The following is a 20,170-nucleotide window of genomic DNA, read 5'->3' as shown; positions in this document are numbered from 1 at the left end:
GGCAGAGGATGGACTAGTCGGTCATCAATGGGAAGAGAGGCCTTTGGTCCTGTGAAGGCTTTATTACTCAGTGTAGGGGAATGCTAGGGTCAGGAAGCAGAAGAGGGTGGGTTGGTGGGCAGGGGGATGGAGGAGGGAATAGGGGGTTTTTCGGAGGGGAAACCAGGAAAGGGGAGAACATTTTAAATGTAAATAAATAAAATAACTAATAAAAAATAAAAGGCCGGGCAGTGGTTTCACATGCCTTTAATCCCAGCACTTGGGAGGCAGAGGCAGGCAGATTTCTGAGATAGAGGCCAGCCTGGTAATACAGAGTGAGTTCCAGGACAGCCAGAGCTATACAGAGAAATCCTGTCTTGAAAAACCAAAAATAGATAGATAGATAGATAGATAGATAGATAGATAGATAGATAGATAGATAGGTAGGTAGGTAGGTAAGTAGATAGATAGATAGATAGATAGATAGATAGATAGATAGATAGATAGATAGATAGATAAGACAGTAGAGAGAAGGATAGGTATGCTGTCTCTGTAGTACTAATTACAAAATTTTAAGAAAAAATTAAGATAAATTCAGGACTACTACAAAAGAGAGACATTGAAAGACAAGTGAAATTGTTTGATTTATATAGCAGGTTTAAAGTGAAATTGTATGCTTGTTTATACTCATGAGCTTGGAACATTCAGATTATACTCAAAGGTCAGTTTCCTGCTTGAAATAAAGTAATTTGCTTTCTGTCTGGGGGGGGGGGGGGGAGAAGAGCACCATCAGCTCTTCCAGAGGTCCTGAGTTCAATTCCCAGCAGCCACATGGTGGCTCACAACCATCTGTAATGGGATCTGATGCCCTCTTCTGGTGTGTCTGAAGACAGTGTACTCACATACATAAAATAAAATAAATCTTAAAAAAAAATAGAAGTAAGGGTCACTATGAGCCTTGAAGAGTACTCTTTGCTTTTTTAAATGAACACAAGCATGTGTGCCTCATGTGTGTGTGTGTGTGTGTGTGTGTGTGTGTGTTCACTCACACACCTGTATATATATGGGGGGTGTCAGAGGACAATCTTCAGGAGTCAGTTCTTTCCTTCCACTATGTGGGATCCTGGGGACTGAACTTGGGTCATTCATTCGGCTTGGCAGCAGCAAGCTCCTTTGCCTACTGACCTATATGGCCATCCCCCTCCTATGCTTTTATTTATTTATTTATTTATTTATTTATTTATTTATTTATTTATTTATTAAGAAGAGACTGCATTGCTGTGGTGATTGTCCCCAATCCCAAGAACTAAACAGCATGTCTGGGAAGGACAGGATCCCATAGGGTCACTCACCAGAGATTCTGCCAGAGGCGTAAAGGGAGAGGACCGCTTGATTAGCCGTGTACAGGGCGGGGAAGTTGAAGGTTTCAAATAGGATCTGGGGAGGAAGATTGGCATGCTGGCTGGCCAGGTAGCATACACTGCCCCCGTGCTCATGAGTACATCTTGCAGCAGGCTGTGGATCCAGGGAGACTAAGCCTAGGGGGCGGGGGGAGCAGCACCCATCTCCAGCTGACTCTGCTGTGAAGTGGCTGTTCTAGCTTCATTCTGTGGCTGTGACAAAGACACTCTGACCAAAGCAGCTTAGAGGAGAAAACAGTTTTATTGGTGAATACTTTCTGGTCATGGTTCACCACTGAGGGAAGTTCATGAGGAGCCACGCATCAGGGCAGGAACCAGGGAGGAACAATGCTGGCTGGCTCACTCAGAGACTCATATTCAATCTAGCTTTCTAGATTTTATACAACCCAGACACCTGTAAGGATGATGCTCCCCACCCCGGTGGCTGGGCCCTCCTAGCCCATTAACAGTTAAGACAATCTCCCACATACATGCCCACAGGCTACTCTGATAATGGCAATTAATTGAGGTTCTTTTTCAGGTGACTCTAGGCTGTGCCAAATTGACCGTTAATGCTAATTAAGACACTAGCTCCCTCTAAATACTTCTATAATGGCTTGTGGAAGGACTGGTTGGATCAGGACTTAATGGTGAGGTCCGCTGGGGGCCCTGCCTCTCTCTGCCGGCTGGATAGGTATCAGCCCTCGGAAATGGGTTAGTATTATGATAAGGTTTGCCTTCAGATTGTCAGCATGCTTTTGGGCACATCTTCCTGTCACTGGGCACAGCAGTCTTACTCCCTAATTAGGGTTTCTTGGGCACTCTTCCTGCTTGTTTTTGACTATCAGTCAAATGGCTAGTTTAACTAAGCTCTTGCCTTGTACCAGCATTACGCCTCATGTGATTCCCCAAATTAACCTGCAAGCCCCACCTGCCCAGGAACCAGCTAACTTCCTGGAAGGTTATGAATTGTAGTTCTTGGGAAATAACAAAGCCTCTTGGGAAAATACAGCAGCCTATAAGTCTGTCCTTATAAGCCCTTGCAATACATAGCTTGAGGCCATTCTAGCTGGGAAATTCTGAGGAGTGGCCCTGAGCAAAGTCCATCTTTTGGTAAGTATGTAATATTTAATAAATGCTTGCTTTGGGGGCTAGAGATATGGCTCAGCAGTTAAGAGCACTGACTGCTCTTCCAGAGGTCCTGAGTTCAATTCCTAGCAACCACATAGTGGCTCACAACCATCTGTAATGGAATCTGATGTCCTCTTCTGGTGTGTCTCTGAAGATAGGTGCAGGGCACCCATATATATATAATCTTTATATATATATAAATCTTTTAAAAAATAATAAATGCTTGCTTTAAATTTGCCTCAAAATGGTGGAGTTGGGTGGGTTTTTTTTTTCCTGTCAAATCGAAGGATTTGTAACAATTGTACCAAAGATCACCACTGATCACCTTCATGTCTGAAGGCATGGCCCCAGAGAGGGGTGCTTGACCTTTTTATAGGAGTCACTTTGTCGTGAGAATGCCTGTAAGCATCTGTCTAGACAAGTGATATTCAGTCAGGGGCTGAGGCAAGCAGGGGGTTTGTCCAAGGAAGAGAAGACTGGAGGGAGAAATCCCAGCCATGGGAGCCAATCATCTGCTTTTTTGCTCTTGGACTAGACTTGAACCTTCATCTCCACGTGTCTTTGTCCTGCTGGGCTCTGCCCAGGCAGAGTTGCACCTGAAGGCAGGTAGAAGCAGAGCTCAGCTATTCAGCCCCTGCCTGCACACTTCCTCATAGGCCTCCTCCTTGGCGAGCACACACCCTTGCTCCATTGTCTGCTTCAGTTGAGGAGTGGCGTGGGCAGCTGAGCTGGGACAGTCTCACCCTCTTCTCCCAGTCTAGTTTGCTAGAGACCTTCGTGGACATTGGATGCTTTTGAGTGAAGCCAGTCATGCCCAGGCCTCAGGGGGAGCTAGCTGTGGCCATTTAGGTGCATGTCTGCAGCAGGTTTGGGGCTGATTTGATGTGAGCTCATACCTGCACCATGGTGGATAGAACTGCTGTTTCCAGATCTAAGTGGCCTCTGAGATGTGCAAATCATGCCTTGGCCCTGTGCCTGCATATGGGGGGCAGGAGGAGGGGATGGACGCTACCTAAGCACTGCTAGCTAGATGGGCCAGCTTGGCCACCTATTTAATTCATTTGCCTCTTTAGGAGAAGCTGAGCCTTGGAATGGGGACTCTGACAGTTGGGGTGGGGCACAGCTTCCTGCAGCACTGCAGCTAGCCCCTGGAGCCTAAGGTGGGAGCACTCACAGACTGGGGTCCACCCTTAAACTCTATCAGCCCACCACCATCTCCATCATGGTGGGAAGAACCAGGATGAGGCCCAAAGCAGAAAAGGGGAACTTTCAAGTCGGGACAGAGCAGGAACCTCCCTCCCTGCCTTGCAGGGCTTCAGGCCCATTACCTGAGTCATTCTGGATTTAGCTTCCTTGCTGGTTAATGGAGCCTCTGTTATCAAAATAGGGTGCTGCTCAGGGGCAATTTGGAGAGAGTGGTAGAAGGAGTAATGCCAAATCTGCAGGAGAGAGGATGGCAGGTGAGCTGTTTACTGTTCAAGGACATGCTAACTATTATCTATCACCTATCTTTTGATCTAAGTATCTGATATAGCTATTAGGCATCTAAATCATCTTTCTGTCTTCTGTTTACCATCTAGCCTCTCTCTATCCTCTCTCTTCCTCTCCCCCGCCCCATGTGTGTGTGTGTGTGTGTGTGTGTGTGTGTGTGTGTTTGTGTGAAATCTACCACCTATCTGTACCTGCCATCTATTTGTTCATCTCACTACCTGTTTATTGTCTATTATCTGTCTGTCGGTTTTGTCTCTTCTGCATCTGTCTCTGTGTCCATTATCAATCTACCATCTATCTGCTATCTATCATGTATCAGTTAGGTCTAAATCTGGGACAAATGGCTGAGGTGCCTATTTAACATATCAAAGTAGACTTGGTCATTTGGTTTTCCTAGTATCCCTCAGTGCCTACCTGTTACAGGGCATGGCTGGCATATGCCATCTTCTACCCTAGACTTCTCCAGCCCAGGGGCTGAGTTGTCCTTACCCTAGCTGCCCTTTCCTATATAATCTACCATTTTGGTTACCTGGCTCTTTTGTCTACCCTCCTGGCATCTTGGTCTGGCTCTTCCCTTTCCTCTCCCTCTCCCCCCTCACATGGCCCAGCTCTATCTGGCCATGTCCACTCTGGACTCTACCAGATATCCTTGCTTCTGGCTGTATTCTCTCCCTTTTATAATAAGCTTTGCCCTCAGGCCTCAGGGTTGGAGATTTAGCTCAGTGGTAGAGTGCTTGCCTAGCAAGAGCAAGGCCCTGGGTTTGGTCCTCAGCTCTGAAGAAAAAAAAAAAAAAGCTTTCTGTTCCACCAAACCTAGGAGTAGTCATGTCCTTCTCTTTTTATTTTTTCACTCATTATGTACCTATCAGTCATCTATCACCTATCTATCTAACACCTCTGCTGTCATTTATAACCTAGCCCTGTCATCTATCTGACAGACAAATGACTATGGCCGAGCCCCAGATCTACAGATTCTATAGCCAAAGATTTAGCCAACCAAGAGTCAAAAGTGTTTGGAAAAAAATTTGGAGAGCACTCAGCTGCTAGAATGTTTCCCTAGCATACACAAAGCCCTACCCTCTAGTCTCCACCTCCAGCCCTGCATAAACCAGTCATGTAATGCACACCTGAAATCCCAGAGCTCGAAGAGACTAGGAGGCAGGAGGGTCTGTTAGCAAGCAGGCACCTCCATGGCCAGCAAGACAAGGCATCACTGTAGCTGCCGAGAGGCTACACATTCTCAGTGTCCCCTCATGTCTCATGTCCTCCTCCTGTGAGTGTGCCACATCCCTGATAAAAGGCCTGTTCCTCCTCTCCTCCCACCTTTTCTTCTTTCCTCTACCCAGAGGCAGCCTCTGCATCCCTTTCCACCTCTCTAAATAAACCTCCTAGGTGAGAAGACCTGTCAAATTGTGTGACTTTATGGATCCTGCCATATAGATCCAACATTTGGAGCCAGAACTTGGATTAGGATTCTCTGGTGCTTGTGCACCCCACAGTGGGGATAGGTTGGGACCCTATCCCCAGTCCACCTGCTGCAGGCTCGCTTTCCTCCACCTGATGACTGGACTCCTGTGTATCCAACACCGACCAATTGGTGAGTTTTCCCATCCTGGTTGACATAAGTGCTTTCCTGGATCTACCAGAGTGACCACTGAGCATCTGGCACCCCTTTGGTGTTCTTGGGACCATATGAACCCCCGGCCACTGCTTTTAGAGCTATAGCCAGCCCTTCTAGCCAATCCTCATCACAGACCCTTTGCCTCGGCAAAGCTTCACTCTTTTACTGGCACAGTTCTCCTTTTTTCTCTATAAATCCTGGTATTGGATGAGCCCTGTCTGATGGAGCACTTTGCCTTGCTTGGGCTCTTTGCCCTGGTCCCTGACTAGCCTCAGGATGACTTAGCTCTCCAGCTTGTATCAACTGGTTCTAAGTCCTACCTGTGTCCTTGGGACACCTGGGACCCTGGCCAGTGACTCTTTCCTCACCCATGGGAACTTCATCTTTGTCCATACCCCAAAGCCCTTGGCCTGCCCTGATGGACCTGCACACCCTCCCCCTCCCTGCAGTTTCTAATGTCAAAAGCTAGCATGACAGTCCTATTCTTCTGAAAGCTAAGTCTATAACCTTATACATGGTTAAGTCCTTTAGTATGTTTAGAAATATATTTGAAGTCATGCAAAGAACCAATGCAGTTAATTACAAGATTAAACTTTATTCAACCTCTTGTTTTATGTTCACAAGGTACAGTTTAGAGCAGATAATGACTGACACATTATCATTGACCTCAGATATGCTTAGGAGGTACTAGCCCTCAACTCCCTTTACAAGGACTGCTCCCAGTGGTCCACTGCCTGCGTCAATGATAAGATGGAAAAGGATAAGACAGGGAAAAAAAATCTAAGGTTTATGTAAGGTATGAAGATATAGAACCTTAAGAGGATCTAAGAAAGTATTGTAGGGTCTACAGGGTGTTTAAGGGTTGGTAAGTACAAATGAAGGCCTAGATGGTGATAAGGTGACTTGAGGTATGTAAAAGAAATAAAAACGGCTTCTGACTTCTTCCCCTCGCTACTGTTATGTTAGGACTTTGAAAGTTCAGTTCTAACATTGACCAATGGAGTTCTGATCAATTATTAGTGTATCAGTGGTAAAGCCTTCCACTATATGATCCACTATCATAGTTACCAGCTCAAGATTTTATGTTTCCTTTGGTTGTCTTTTAAATAGAGACTTACAGGTGTTTTTCATTCTGCTAAATTTATATACACCCAGCCCTCCTGGGTTTATATAAATCCAGCAGGAGAAGAAGGCCCTCCTGTTCTCCTGCATCCCGGAAGATTTCTGCCTTTCCCGAGCTCACCTTAAGGAGTGCTTATGCTATCAACAAAAAAACTGTTTACCAAGCCTCTACTGTGACACAAATATGCTATCTACTACCCTTTTCTAAAATATGGATTTCAGTACAGACTACAATTTAACATGTCTAAAATTTATCTCTTTCTGTAAACTTAAAAAAGATTCTTGTAAGCTTCAGGAAATCCACTCAGATCCACCTCCTATGGGGCAAATGGACTCTGGATAAGTACCCCTGTCAATCAACAGACTAATTTTCCTACCTGTTGCCTATCCCAGAGAGCTGAATTCCTTCCCCTTTCCCTGGTTTTGGGACTCCCCTCCCCTCAACTATCAAGACCATGAGCCTAAGAGTTTCAAGTGTACACCTAAGAAAAATGTTTTTCTCCTGAACCTACTTAACTTTATCTTCTGCCCTTAATATGAGTTTGTTTTTCCAGAATCCTGCCAAGTCCAGGTGTTTACTCAAAATCTGCGCCCAGGACAGCTCCAGAGAAGCTACCCACAGGTGCTCTGGTCCACCCTTGCAGACTGCAACTGGGCCTGCTCTTTCCTAGCCACAGATGGTCCAGCAGATCCTGAACAGTAGTTAACTAGCCAACTCTCCCAGGACTTGGCCAGCATCCCAATTTTCTTAGGGTCCCCACAGATGCCGTGGTCCCCAGTAGTCAGGAAGTAGCCTGAGAGCCTATATCCTTAGCCTCACCATCACTCCCCTTCTGGCTCCTCCTCTTTATAATAAACGAAAGGGAGGAATGTTAGCAATCAGGCACCTCCACGGCCAGCCCTAGGGGCCCAGAGACAGCAGGACAGGGCATTACTAGCTGGGGTTACACTACACATTCCCACTGTCCAGTTGGTTGAATGTCCTCCTGCACACGTGCCACATCCCTGATTAAAAGTTCTGTCTCGAAAAACAAAAAACAAAAAACAAAAAAAGTCCCGTTTCCCCCCCACACCCCGACGTCTTTTTTTCTTCTCTCCGCCCAGAGGCAGCCTCTGTATCCCTCCCTGTCTCCCTAAATAAACCTCCCACGTGTGAGCTGTCACGTGTAACCTTATGGATCTCGCCTCATAGATCCAACAGGGTCAAAAGTTCAAGGGTGTCTTAAAGCAAGTTGAAGCAGTGCCAGCAGAGAAAATACTCAGATTTCTTTAAGCAATTCAGTACCCAGCAATTGGTGAGGTGACAACACTGAGATTTTGTAACGTAACTAGAGATAACGTGGAACACATGAAAGGATTTGGTTGACATCCTGCAAGTACTGCTATTGCATACAGTAATCCAGGAATCTGGATGTCTGAAAAGGCCCTGGACAAGACTCCATAATTCCAAAGGATGGCTGACCTATAACCAGCACCTCTGGCTCACCATCAAGGACAGATGCAGGTGATGATCTGCAATGTACCTCCAATGATACATCAGGCCTGAAGTTATAGAATGGGGCTGGCAGGGATTGACAGACCCAGCACTGTCTAAAGGGTCTCCAGGGTCTTATGGCTGACAGATGTATGCACCAAAATTCAGGGATGAGGTGGAAATTCAGATGGTTTGGGTGTCACAGAGAAAGCCCAGCTATGATAGAAGTTTGCCACATAATATGGGCCTACTCAAGACCATGGAGGTGACCTTAGTGAGCCTTCTGTTACAGGATATTTGACTATTGTACCTAGAAAACCTAATTGTTAGCAAAATATACAAGCTTACATAGATATTGCTGTTGTCAGATGCAGCTGGGTGTGTCCCCTAGAGATACAGTTTGTGTGTGCCTCAGAAAGCCTCCATAGATAAGAGTGCTAAAGAATGGAAGGCTCCTGTCTATTTTGTTTTGGTTTGGTTTGGTTTTTGGAGACAGGGTTTCTCTGTATAGCCCTGGCTGTCCTGGAACTCACTCTGTAGACCAGGCTGGCCTCAAACTAAGAAATCCGCCTGTCTCTGCCTCCCAAGTGCTGGGATTAAAGGCATTCGCCACCATCGCCCGGCTCCTGTCTATTTTAAGGCAAGTCCTTTGGGAGAGGTCTTCTAGTCTTTGCTCTATGACCTGAGGCAAAGTGAACTGGATGACCTTTTACCTGATTGTAAAGGTAAAATGGCCCCAACTGACTTGGCTTGGAGCCACCCACCTTGAAGGTTACAAGGTTCAGCCTGTCAAGGACATAAGGGAGGAGCTAGAGAGTTCTTTGATAAGCAATTGGGCCTTTGATAGGTTCTGTCTCCCTTGGCTTAAAAGAGCCTTCATGGAAGGAGCTCCAGGTAAGAGATAGGAATTTTCTCCTTGGGCTTGCAGGAACAACAGATAAAGAGAGCTAAGGAGCCCTCTTGGGTATGAAAGAGCTCAAGAGAAAGGTAGACTAGCTAGGTGGAATGACACAGAAAGAGATTTCCACGGAGCTAGCAGTTTAGCTGTAGAATCAGGTTGGTAAAAATATTTTGTATATAGTTCAGAAAATAAAAGTTACTTCACTGAACTAGCAGGATTTTACCTCAGCTTATGCGTCCCGTGTTTTATTGCTATAAATACTGGATAATTTAACAGTTACATATTACAAGTCTCCATCCTCATCTTTCAAATGGAAGAGACCACACTGAGGAATGTGGGCCTCAGATGACAGGGTTGCCAGGGAGGCTAGCTGTTCATTCCTGCTATAAGGCTCTAGCCTCTGAGCCATTATCTTCACTAGACAGGGGATGCCTGCTTGTAAATCTGCGGAACCAGCCCCTACACTGTTGACATTCCCTCCCAGGAGAGGATGGGCAGGGTCATTGCATTCTTGTCAGAGTATACAGCCCCTTCTCCTAGCCATTGATACAACATTCTGCCCTAGTTGCATGTGGCCTTGTGGGTTCTGGAGGGGCTAAGATGGCTAGGGGCCCAGCTTCAGGTGATGGCTGTCCTTGCTTGTCAACTCAACTATATCTGGAATTAACTTAAATCCAAAAGTGGCTGTGCACAACCATGAGGGATTTTTTTGAAGTGGGATGACACACCTCTAATCTGAGCCACACTTTCTGCTGGTGGCCTATATAAAGGACATGGAAGAAGGAAGCTTTAGCTCTGGACCACTTGCTCTTGCTCTCACCATCAGGTCCATTCCTTCACTGGCATTAGAGCCATTCAGGATTCCAGAGTATTCTGAAGAGCAGCGGAGACATCCAGCCTCATAGACTGAACAACTATTGGATTCTTGGACTTTCTGTTCATAGGCAGCCATTGTTGGATTAGCGGGACCACAGCCTGTAAGCCATTCTAATACATCCCCTTTCTATATATAGATGGAGATTCATTAAGTTCTGTTACTCTAGAGAACTCTGACTAATACAATGGAGAAGCCATCATCCACGCTGACTGAAGACATTCCAATGTGTCTGTTTTGGGGTCCCCAAAACTTTCTGCTCCTTTCTGTTACCCCTCTCCTGTGTTGTGTAAGTCAGACCAGTAAACTCATTCGTTCCCACAGGGTGAACTTAGAACCTTGAGCACAGGTTGACATTCACACCTAAGCTGGAGATTTGATATGGAGATGCCACCAATGACTCCTTTGGAGGCCTGTCTCTTCTTCATCTTTTCACATGGTCATGATCTGTGTCCTGATGTTTTCTTAGGCCACAGTCACATGAATTAGGATCCACTGTAGAAGTCTCATTTTAATTTGGTTACCTTTTTGTTTTGACCCAAGGCCTAGTAGTCTAAGCTGACCTTGAACTCCTGATTCTCCTGCTTCTGCCACCATGGAGCTGGGATGGCAAATGAATACCTCCACACAGCTCAGCTTTAATGGCCATGTCTTGGGCTAGATGTCTCAGTGGTTAAGAGCACTGTCTGCTCTTACAGAGGACCAAAATTTGGTTCCCAGCAGGTGTCATTGGTAACACTGACAGGAGTTTATACTGGAATGGTTTGTCTCTAATCTAACCTTTTTTTTTTTTTTTTTTTTTTTTTTTTCACTTTTTCGAGACAGGGTTTCTCTGTGTAGCCCTGGCTAGCCTCGAACTCAGAAATCCACCTGCCTCTGCCTCCCAGATGGTGGGATTAAAGGTGTGTGCCACCAACTAATCTAACTCTTACTACACTGAGAAAGGGGGAAATCTGAAGACACAGGGAAGATGCCCTGCAGAGATGAGAGCAGAGACTGAAGTAATGCTCTACAAGTAAAGGAACCCCCACAGATTGTCAGCAAGGCTTCCAGAAACCAGGGAGCAGCCTGAGGCAGGCAGGTTCTCATAGCCCTCAGCAGCAGTCCTGTACCAACACCTTGACCTTGAACGCTATGACACAACAGATGTCTCAGGCTTAAATCTACAGTTGTGGAGCTTCATCGTGGCTGCCTTAGGGCTCAGATCATAAACAACATGCCTCAAGTGCAGGTGTCTTGAGGGCTGGTCAGACCTATGTGTCACTTCCCTGAGGGTGATGACTTCTTAGCCATCATTCTCTCTCAGCTACCATCAGCTGTGGTAGCGTAGGAAGAATCATATCATCTTATAGGCAAGGTATCTTTGCCTTGAGGGTCCCAGAGGCCATGACTTGTCCAGATGGTGTGGGCAGTAAGTAGAGGATGCAGGACTGGAACTGCAGTCTCCTGACTTGGACCCCTGAGGCTGTGACTGTGGAGGTACTGAGAACAGCAACAGAGCTAGGCTCAAACAGCAGGTCTCTCCTGTAGCGAGAACTTCGGTTTCTTTAAACACCCAGTTATGTTATGTGAATGTTTTTGGGTTTTGTTTGTTTGGGGGTTTTTTTGGTTGTTTTTCGAGACAGGGTTTCTCTGTGTAGCATTGGCTGTCCTGGAACTCACTCTGTAAGACCAGGCTAGCCTTGAACTCAGAAATCTACCTGCCTCTGCCTCCCAAGTGCTGGGATTAAAGGTGTGCATGCGCCACCACTGCCTGGAATGTTTTTGTTTTAATCCCAGGTGCGGGGGTGGGGAGGGGTGTAAGAGGTTGCTTCACAGCAGGTGATTATGATTTGCCTTGTGCTCTAGCAGGAGTGTGGTTTTGTCTGCTGCAGATAGTTTCTGTAACTTTCAAAAGGGTATAAATGCCAGAGCCCTGGGAGGGGCCAGCATATGCTATGAGGAGGGTGCTGCTGGTGGTTTCTGGTGCTGCAGGTTTGTCAAGTAGTAATGCTCAAAGAGACTAGAAAAAGAAATTGGAGCTATCCTAACTACAAAAATTGGACTTGTCCCAAGGAACCCCTTGACCCTAAACAGCAGAAAGTAGTCTAAAGAGTCTATGCTCCCTTTCCCCTCGAATCTCCTTTCTCTCCTATGTTTTGCTGTGGAATTGGAAGGGATTAGGGTGGAATAAGGGTTGGAAAGGTAATAGACATAAGAACTCAATAAATAAAGCTGTGCCCTCCCCCCCCCTAAAAAATCCTACACAAACAACATTCCTCAGTGCCAAGAGCAGTGGCTGGGACATGACTGGCCCCTCCCCCAGGGGTTGTAGCTCACCTTCTCTACATTGTCCCAGTTGGTAATGACTCCCCGGGAGATGGGGTAGTACATATTCAGCTCTGTTCGATTACTCTGGGTCTCAGCTCCAATGAACCAGTCTTTTTCTTCCAACCCCTCTAGCACATTCTGAAAAAAAAAAAAAACAGGCAGGACAGGACAGCCCCTGAGAGTGGCAGGCTGGGACTAGGCTTACTATACATGGCTTTCATGTGTGGACTTGAGCCAGTGCCCTGAGGCTGCTGGGAATTGGTCACCATGATCACCAGCTTAAACATGGAGGAGGCTCTCCAACCATGCACACTTTCAGCAGTGGTTACTAGCAAATGGGACAATTGCCTTCAAGGTCCATGGCTGCTGAGGGTCGCTGTGAGGACATTCACATTGCGTGTGTAGAAATGGAGGCCAGCAGAGAAAAAACTATCAGAGGGAAGGCATGGGGGCACATCCTACACCCTTGGTCTGGGAGGCTTGCTGGAAAAGGGCCTGCAGCATGAGCTGGCTCCTGGGTTTCAGGTGGATTGAACTTTCCATACTGTAAGAGGGGCTGGGCATCTACCTCATTCCACCAGAACCAACCAACCAAACAGAAGCCGACATTAGGATCAGAGCTGTGAAGATTAAGCAGGGCTAGCTAGATGAAGGGGCAGGAAGCCCAGAAAGAACAAAGACCGAAGAGACATCAGGTGATGCCCACGTCTGAGCACAGAAAGAAGGAAACAGGGAAAATGAGTGTTCCATTCTACATGGAAGGCTGGCTCAATGAGACCACAGAGGAAGCCCCAATCACACTCACTCATCAGAGGAGATCAGGGTCTCTGGGATAAGCTAGTGCTTAAGCTAGATGGAAGCCATGTGCATGGGGTAGTAGGGCAACAGGGGAGAGGGACGGGGTGTAAGAGTGACAGGACAGTCAAAGGGCTGGGCAATGATGTATGGGTGCATGGTACCATCTGTTATCATGCAGCTATATGGTGGAACTATGCTGCAGTGTTACGGTGCAATGATAATTTGCTGTAGTGGAGCATCCCAGGGATGCTATAGGCGTGCTGCAGTACAATAAGTTTACAGGCCTGGGCAATCATAGCCCCGCTGCCCAGAGCTTGTTCTCAGCCATCTTGCCCTTTCTTTAGCTTTGGATTTGATCTGAGAACCACCAGCCAAGACCTTAGGTGAGCTGCTCACCTCCCCAAGCTTCCATCCCCTTTTCTGTTAAGTGGGAACAATTCCCTGTGGACGCTATGCACTGCTGGGAGCGTGTGGAGTGAGGCCTCACAGATGACAGGCCAGGGGGATATGGCATTGTCAATGCTGTACCTCCTTGGATGCTTTTCAGAATGTGTGTGGAGGTCAGGTATGAGGCCTGATCAAACCCAGCTTTGAAGCCACCATTTACTGGTCTGGTGGCCTGTGGATGGGCCAGGATTGCAATGGAAACAATGACTTTGTTCTTGCCCAGCCTCTCTGTCCCCTGCAGGCCTCCCATCAAACACCCCAGCTGCCTTCATTGCCAGTCACCAACCCTGGGTAGAGATCAGTGTCCCGGGGCCTAGAGTACAGCTGAGTCTCTCACCTGAAGAAAAGAAAGCAGATTCTCCTGAACATAGGACTCACTCCTGCTGCCCAGGGCTGGGGCAAGGCTAACGGGGAATATGGCTAAGGGAAGGCAAGCCCGAAGAAGAGGGAGGAGAAAGGCCGAGTAGAAAATCTGCTTATGGTCTTCATGGCGAATTGACTTTTCCCATGCTATGCCCCTCTGTTTCATGCCACATAACCAGTCATGAGCATTGCCGGCCCCCACATTGCTCTCTGTACAGTGTTCCCTCTTGGCCGTGGTTCTGCAAACATCATGTGCCTTGGCTGTTCACCACACTCACACAGTCTTTCTCTCCAATACTGTATACGGGTATATGGTTTATAACTCACATGCTACATAGAACTGAGTAAGAGTCTATGGAGATCAGGACTCTCCAGTGTTCCAGGCATCTATTGGGGTTCTCTGGACATTCCCACAAAGAGGCTTGACAGTATCGTTAGTGCGTGCTTACTTCCCCTCTCTGTGGGGCTATGGGATGACTTCAGGTACAACCCACATTAAGACCTTACATTTACAGAAAAAGAGCCACTGAGGAAGCGTGGCTACCGGAATGACAGAGCGAGTGGGAGTCACTATCTGTGTGGAGGGGCACTGCCAATCAAGCTCAGAGAAAGGGTCTCTGAAGTGGGAGGAGAAGGCTGCCAGAGGCTCCAGTTGAAACCCAAGTGGTATTGCTAGAGGGAGTGGTACTAAAGATAAAGAAAAGCTGCACCCAGAGGCAGCTGCCCGTGTTGGAGGGTACGGAAGAGCCTGCTCGTGTTCTCTCGTCTGTTCCCTAAGGCCACCTTCTTGAGCCATCTGACAGGGAACAGGCAGTACGGAAGTCAAGAGAGCTGGAAACTATGATAGCCACAGCAAGAGCAGCTGAGGGGGCTGGAGGATGAAGCCAGGGACTACTCACGGTATGTTTCATTTTTCCGAGGATAGTGGGGAAGACAGCCCGAGGGGCCTGAGCTCCTGCAAAGCCCACCTTACTGAAGCCAGAACCATAGTCACAGATGAGGGGGGTTTTGTCCATCTCGTGGTGGTGACCTGGAGACACCTGCAGGGAGAGAGCACACCATCCCTTATCTCAGCAGGGACTGTGCCGGCAGCAGGACAGGCCCTCTGTGTACCTAGAGCAAGGTTGACCTGAGTGAGAGCCACTCTGCAGGTGCTGTTAGGAACGGAGAGCTTTAAATAGCTCTGTGCACCCACTCATCCTGAGCCTCTCCTGGGCTGTAGCTTTGTGCCTCTGCCTGCTTCAAATGCTCCTTCCAAAACAAGTGAAGCATTTACAGAAAGTTTTATTTAGAGTGCTTAGGCCACGAAAGGGTCACAAGGAAACCACTCCTGTCCGGGTGTGAGGCTCACTGTGGGTCTGCCTGGTTTGCCCTAGGTTCGACACTAAAGAAACGTCATCTCTGAAACCTCTGGTGTGGACAAACTGGGACAAACCCTGTGGTATGGACGAGGCCAGGCCTTCCTGAGGAGAGCACTGTGTGTGGGAGGGATGGAGTGACCTGCTTACCAGCATGTAAGGACACATGTAAGGACGCAGGAGTGGCCGTGGCTGCACAGCTCAGGAAGCTGTGCACACTGCATATGTTAACATATTTCACGGCAAAAGCCTGGGCCCCGACATCCCCAACAAGCCAGGCTCAGCCACTTGTCCCCAGTCTATCATCTTAAAAACCAACTGTGAAAAGCACAGAAAGATTTATTCAATATGATCATATTGGGAAGAGGGACAAAAAGGTCCATTTATCCCCAAGTCCCTCTTCAAGGGCCAGACATGAGGCTCAGGCTTAAACAGAGGGCAGGAAGAGTGCAGAGCTGAGTCCTGGTTAGAGTGTGGTCCTGCCCTTCACTGACCCATCATTGTCTCAGCTCCAGTCTCTCCTGCAAGGGGGTCTTACAAGTTCTCAGAACTCTGTGAGGTCTCTGGAAGACAAGCTCCCCTCTCTGTATGGCTCCATACTTCAGCCTTTCCCTCCCCAGTGTGAGACTCCTGGGACAATTCCAATGCCTTGGGTTCCGTTGTTTAGTGGTCTCATAGCACAACCGATCCTAAAATATCTCCTCCTGGGGCTAAAGAGTCAACAGTTAAGATGCTCTGAGCGTCCACACTGACAGCTCATAATCTCCTGTACTCCAGGAAGCCTGGTGACCTCTTCTGGCTTCCATAGGTAGCTATATACTTGCAGTACACATACATTCATACATATGCACACACAGAGACATAAAAATAATCTTTAAAATAACTCCTCTTCTATCATAAAGATTACAGTTGGGCAAGAAATGAGGTTGGGGTCTGTTGTGGTAAATCTCTAACCCAAATAAGCCCATGTAAGGAAAACACAACTCAATTAATATGAATATAAGCTGTGTGCCTAGGTTGGGCAGGTCTATCACTGCATTACTATATTCCCCATCTACGAAGTCCCTCGCAACTCGCAGTTTCTCTAGGCCATGCATTTTTGTTCCATTTTCCTTCCACCTCCTCTTCTTCTGTCTTCCTCTCACTCCTTCCTCTCCTTGTCTTCCCCTCCTTTCTCTCCCTCTATCTAAAACTTTTAGCCCCACCTTTCCCTTCCATGCCCAATCACCAGCTCTAGCCTCTATTTTACAAGCTAAAATGGGGAAAAGGTTGACATGAAGTCACCTGAGTACATGATTCACTCCTCATCTAAGACAACCCCTCTTGGGGAAGCAAACTTAGTATCAAAATATAAACAACACCAGGACAATCTACAACAGGGGTCCTATGTATGTAATTTCCACCTCATGCAGAACCCCAAGAGCTAGAGGGTCCACGGGGGCACCTTGGTCAGCGCTGCTGGGCCTCTCACAAAATCTCTGTCCCCACAAGACCTGCATAGCTCTTCTCCACTCAGGCACCAGGCTACCTATTGAGAGCCTATTGTCTGTGGATCTCTAGCTCAGATTCTCACATAGGGGGTAAGTTATATCAACAGAGGTATGGAGGGATAACATAATCACTCCACCTCTCCTGCTTCCTATCTGCAAATCAGAGAACCTGCAGGTGCTAGCTGTGGAAACATCTTCTTCCCCAGAGAGCTGTAGTAAGAGGCCTGTCTGTGGGGCCTGATTTCTCTCTTCAGAGCTCTGCCCATGTCCTTAACAATCCTAATAAATGTACCTGCATTCACCTGTCAGAGCCCACACCTGAGAACTTTGTTGTTTGCTTATTTTGTTCCTGTTCTGGAGATCCTGCCATGATGCTAGCATTAACTGTTGTCCCTTTCCCCCCTTGTATCGTATTTGTGCTCCACTGTGTAGACAGAGAACACCTTAGAGACACTGGTGTTCTCTCAAAAATACAGCAGTAAAGCAGAGTTAAGAGGGTGACTAGCAGGCTGGAGAGATGGCTCAATGGGTAAGAGCACTGACTATTCTTCCAGAGGTCCTGAGTTCAATTCCCAGCAACCACATGGTGGCTTACAACCATCTGTAATGGGATCTGATGCCCTCTTCTGGTGAGTCTGAAGATAGCTACAGTGTACTTGTCATGTATATAAAATAAATAAATAAGCAAACAAACAAACAAAATCATTTAAGAAAATAAAAAGAGGGTAATTAGCACTTTTGGGGTTCTCCAAGGCTTTGGGGAACCATCTTTTTCTGGTGGAGATTCTGCCTCTGGTATGACAGTTACAACTGAGCAGGTAGTAGCTGCTAGAAGCTGAAATGACTATGTCAACTTCTTAAAAATAAGAACAGACACCATGTCACCCAGCCCTTCCTTCCATGAGCAATCCCTCCCTAGTGTGTGATGCCTCATGATTGCATCTTATCAACACCAGATGTGGGTCTTCCTCTGTAGCCCAGGCTAGACTCAGATTAATAGCAATCCTGATTCAGCCTCCTCCTGAGGGCTGGGATTACAGACGTGAACCACTTTAGCTGGGTAGAATTTCTTTCAAAATTCACATATATGCCTGCGAAGCCACTGGTCTCAGCAAGGCCCATACTTGCCTCTTACAGAGCACAGATGAAGAGAGTTGGCATTTTATCTTCTAGGCACAGAGTTTTCTAAAGGAAAGACTACAACACCTGTTCCCACACAGCATCACCAGCTGCATCTGCCCCAGCGGCCACTGGGTTTCAGAGTCACACATGGTCTCACCTTTCTATGGTGAAATGAAGTTCCCAGGGGGGAAAAAACCACACCTGTGTTCAAAACTGCACAAGGCTGACTTACTATGGCTCTCAACCTTCCTAATGCTTCTGCCTTTTAATACAGTTCCTGGTGATGTGGTGACCCCCCAACCATAAAATGATTTTGCAGCTACTTCATAACTGTAATTTTGCTACTGCTATGAATCGTAATGTCAATATCTGATAAACAGGATATCTGCTATGTGATTCCTGTGGGGTCGAGATCCCTGGGTTGACAACCGCTGGACTAGAATGTCATGATGGGGGTGCTTTGGAATGCTGCAGACTCAGAGTCAAATTATCTTGGACTATTGTGAGTCCCATAAATAGCCATTAATGTCTGGCTTATCCCTGTGATTCTGCAGTGTAGGAAGCCCTTTGAAACATGTTAACTTAGCAGACAACAGCCACCAACCCAAAACAAGAATGTTCCCAGAGAGCATCCAAGGCCTAGAGCAGAGATTTTTCCCATGCTCCTACTGGTGGAGCTGGTAGGCTGAACAATCTAGCCCTTCCAGTTGCCCCTCTGCTGACAGGATGAGCCCGTGAAAACCCATGACAGGAGTTAGGTGTTATTATCAGCCTGGGAGCCAGCGTGACTTGGTTTCTGGTCATTCATTTAAAACAAATGTTTGTGGCTAGGCATAGCAACTCACACCTTTAATAGCAGCTCTGAGGAGGCAGAGGCAGGAGGATCTCTGAGTTCAAGCACAGCCTAGGCTACACAGTGAGTTCCAGATCATCCAGGACTACATAAAAAGGCCTATCCAACACACACACACACACACACACACACACACACACACTACCACCACCACCACCACCACCACCCCAAACAACAAACAAACAAAACACCCAAAACTGTGTAACTCCTGTTTTGGGCCTGAAAGGTTTTTGCCTATGTCACGAGCTGCTTGTGGGAGTCAGGGGGCTTCCTGCTTTCAGAGAAGAAACCAGAGCACAGAGAAGACACAAAGCCTGGCTCCCTTTCCACCTAGACGGAAGTTTTTCCCCACCGCAGGGTGAGGCAAGCAGACAGCACAAAACCATTGACTGGCTGCTCACAAGAAACCAGAAGCTCACAATCTCACCTGGTTCAGGGTTCTGGAAACAGCAGGGTGGAAGGCTCCAGTCACTCAAGGTTTACGTGCTCCCTGGTGACAGTCTGGGCATCTGTGGTCGATCCCAAGTGTGTTTATTCAGGATCAGTTGATCTAGCTTAAACATGTCCCTTTCCTCATTTAAAAAAAAAAAAAAAAGAATCCAAGAGACATAAGTTAAGCAGCAGGGAAACTCAGGCCAAACAATGAAGGCGCTCCACTGTGAAGCACAACCTGCACTCCACCAGGGAGAGACCAACCCCCTTGAACCAAATCATGAAGTTGGTGGAAAATGGAACTTACTGGTGTCTCTGAGGGAGGCCACAGTCCTCCTCTTCCTCCCTCCCCCTCTGCAAAGTGTTGTGGGCCCCTCTGGGTACCGTGGGCTTTTCCCTGCTGCTGGGACATTTGGACATTGTGATGCAGCTGTGACTTCAGGGCCTCACCCAGGCATGGCTATCAGCCCTTGCTTGAAATGATCTTGTAAGAGAAGCTTCAGGGTTTCACACTGGTTCCTCACTGTCCCTAGGTTCACTCTTGTTGTGTGTCCCTCTAGATGTCTGACCTTCTATGGGACCTCAGGGAGAACCAAGGCCTCCATCTGGAATGACAAGGGACCCAAACATCAAAGAGGTCTGGACTTCTGTAGAGTCACTGCCCTCAGCCTCGGGCCAGGGTTGTTGATCCAGGGCATGATGGGAAATCAAGAGGGATACTCAATACACAGGGATGAAGGAGGAACATAAGGCTTCAGGCAGGGCCAAGGCAATGTCAGGGAAAGACCCTGGTACATTTGGTATGTGGGAGAACATTCCAGTGTCTGCTCTGGAACCACAGCATAAAGTCAACACTTCACAAACACCATTCCAGAAGGGAGCGGCCAGGCAGTATAGCTCAGTAGAGTGCTTGCCTAGCATGCTGAGGCCCTGGGTTTCATCAGTACCTGTACCCTCATTTCAGCCCTTAGAAGGTTGGAAGGTAGAAGCAGGATATATATAGC

The 20,170-nt window shown here is 47.3% G+C and overlaps 1 protein-coding gene across 3 annotated transcripts in view; it reads right to left on the bottom strand.

Annotated features, from left to right (window-relative positions):
* Window positions 1–19,751, bottom strand: part of LOC116103277 (actin-85C-like) — a 32,732-nt gene extending 12,981 nt beyond the window's left edge. Inside the window, exons 1-6 of one of the 3 annotated variants that reach the window (XM_031389007.1) lie at window positions 19,474–19,745; window positions 19,162–19,306; window positions 14,811–14,951; window positions 12,313–12,441; window positions 3,839–3,949; window positions 1,332–1,416 (exon numbers count right to left, since the gene is read on the bottom strand). In XM_031389007.1, the coding sequence (XP_031244867.1) occupies window positions 1,332–1,416; window positions 3,839–3,949; window positions 12,313–12,441; window positions 14,811–14,927 (442 nt within the window). In that variant the 5' untranslated portion in view covers window positions 14,928–14,951; window positions 19,162–19,306; window positions 19,474–19,745. Of the gene's footprint in view, window positions 1–1,331; window positions 1,417–3,838; window positions 3,950–12,312; window positions 12,442–14,810; window positions 14,952–19,161; window positions 19,307–19,473 lie in introns of all 3 variants that reach the window. The other 2 variants (XM_031389008.1, XM_031389010.1) reach the window with 2 other exon arrangements.
* Window positions 19,752–20,170: the final 419 nt, after the last annotated feature.

The sequence above is a fragment of the Mastomys coucha genome, unplaced genomic scaffold, assembly GCF_008632895.1.
Source record: "Mastomys coucha isolate ucsf_1 unplaced genomic scaffold, UCSF_Mcou_1 pScaffold21, whole genome shotgun sequence".
Lineage (NCBI taxonomy): Eukaryota > Metazoa > Chordata > Mammalia > Rodentia > Muridae > Mastomys > Mastomys coucha.
Note: the sequence above shows the minus strand (reverse complement) of the source record. Positions and strands in the feature narration are given on the sequence as shown.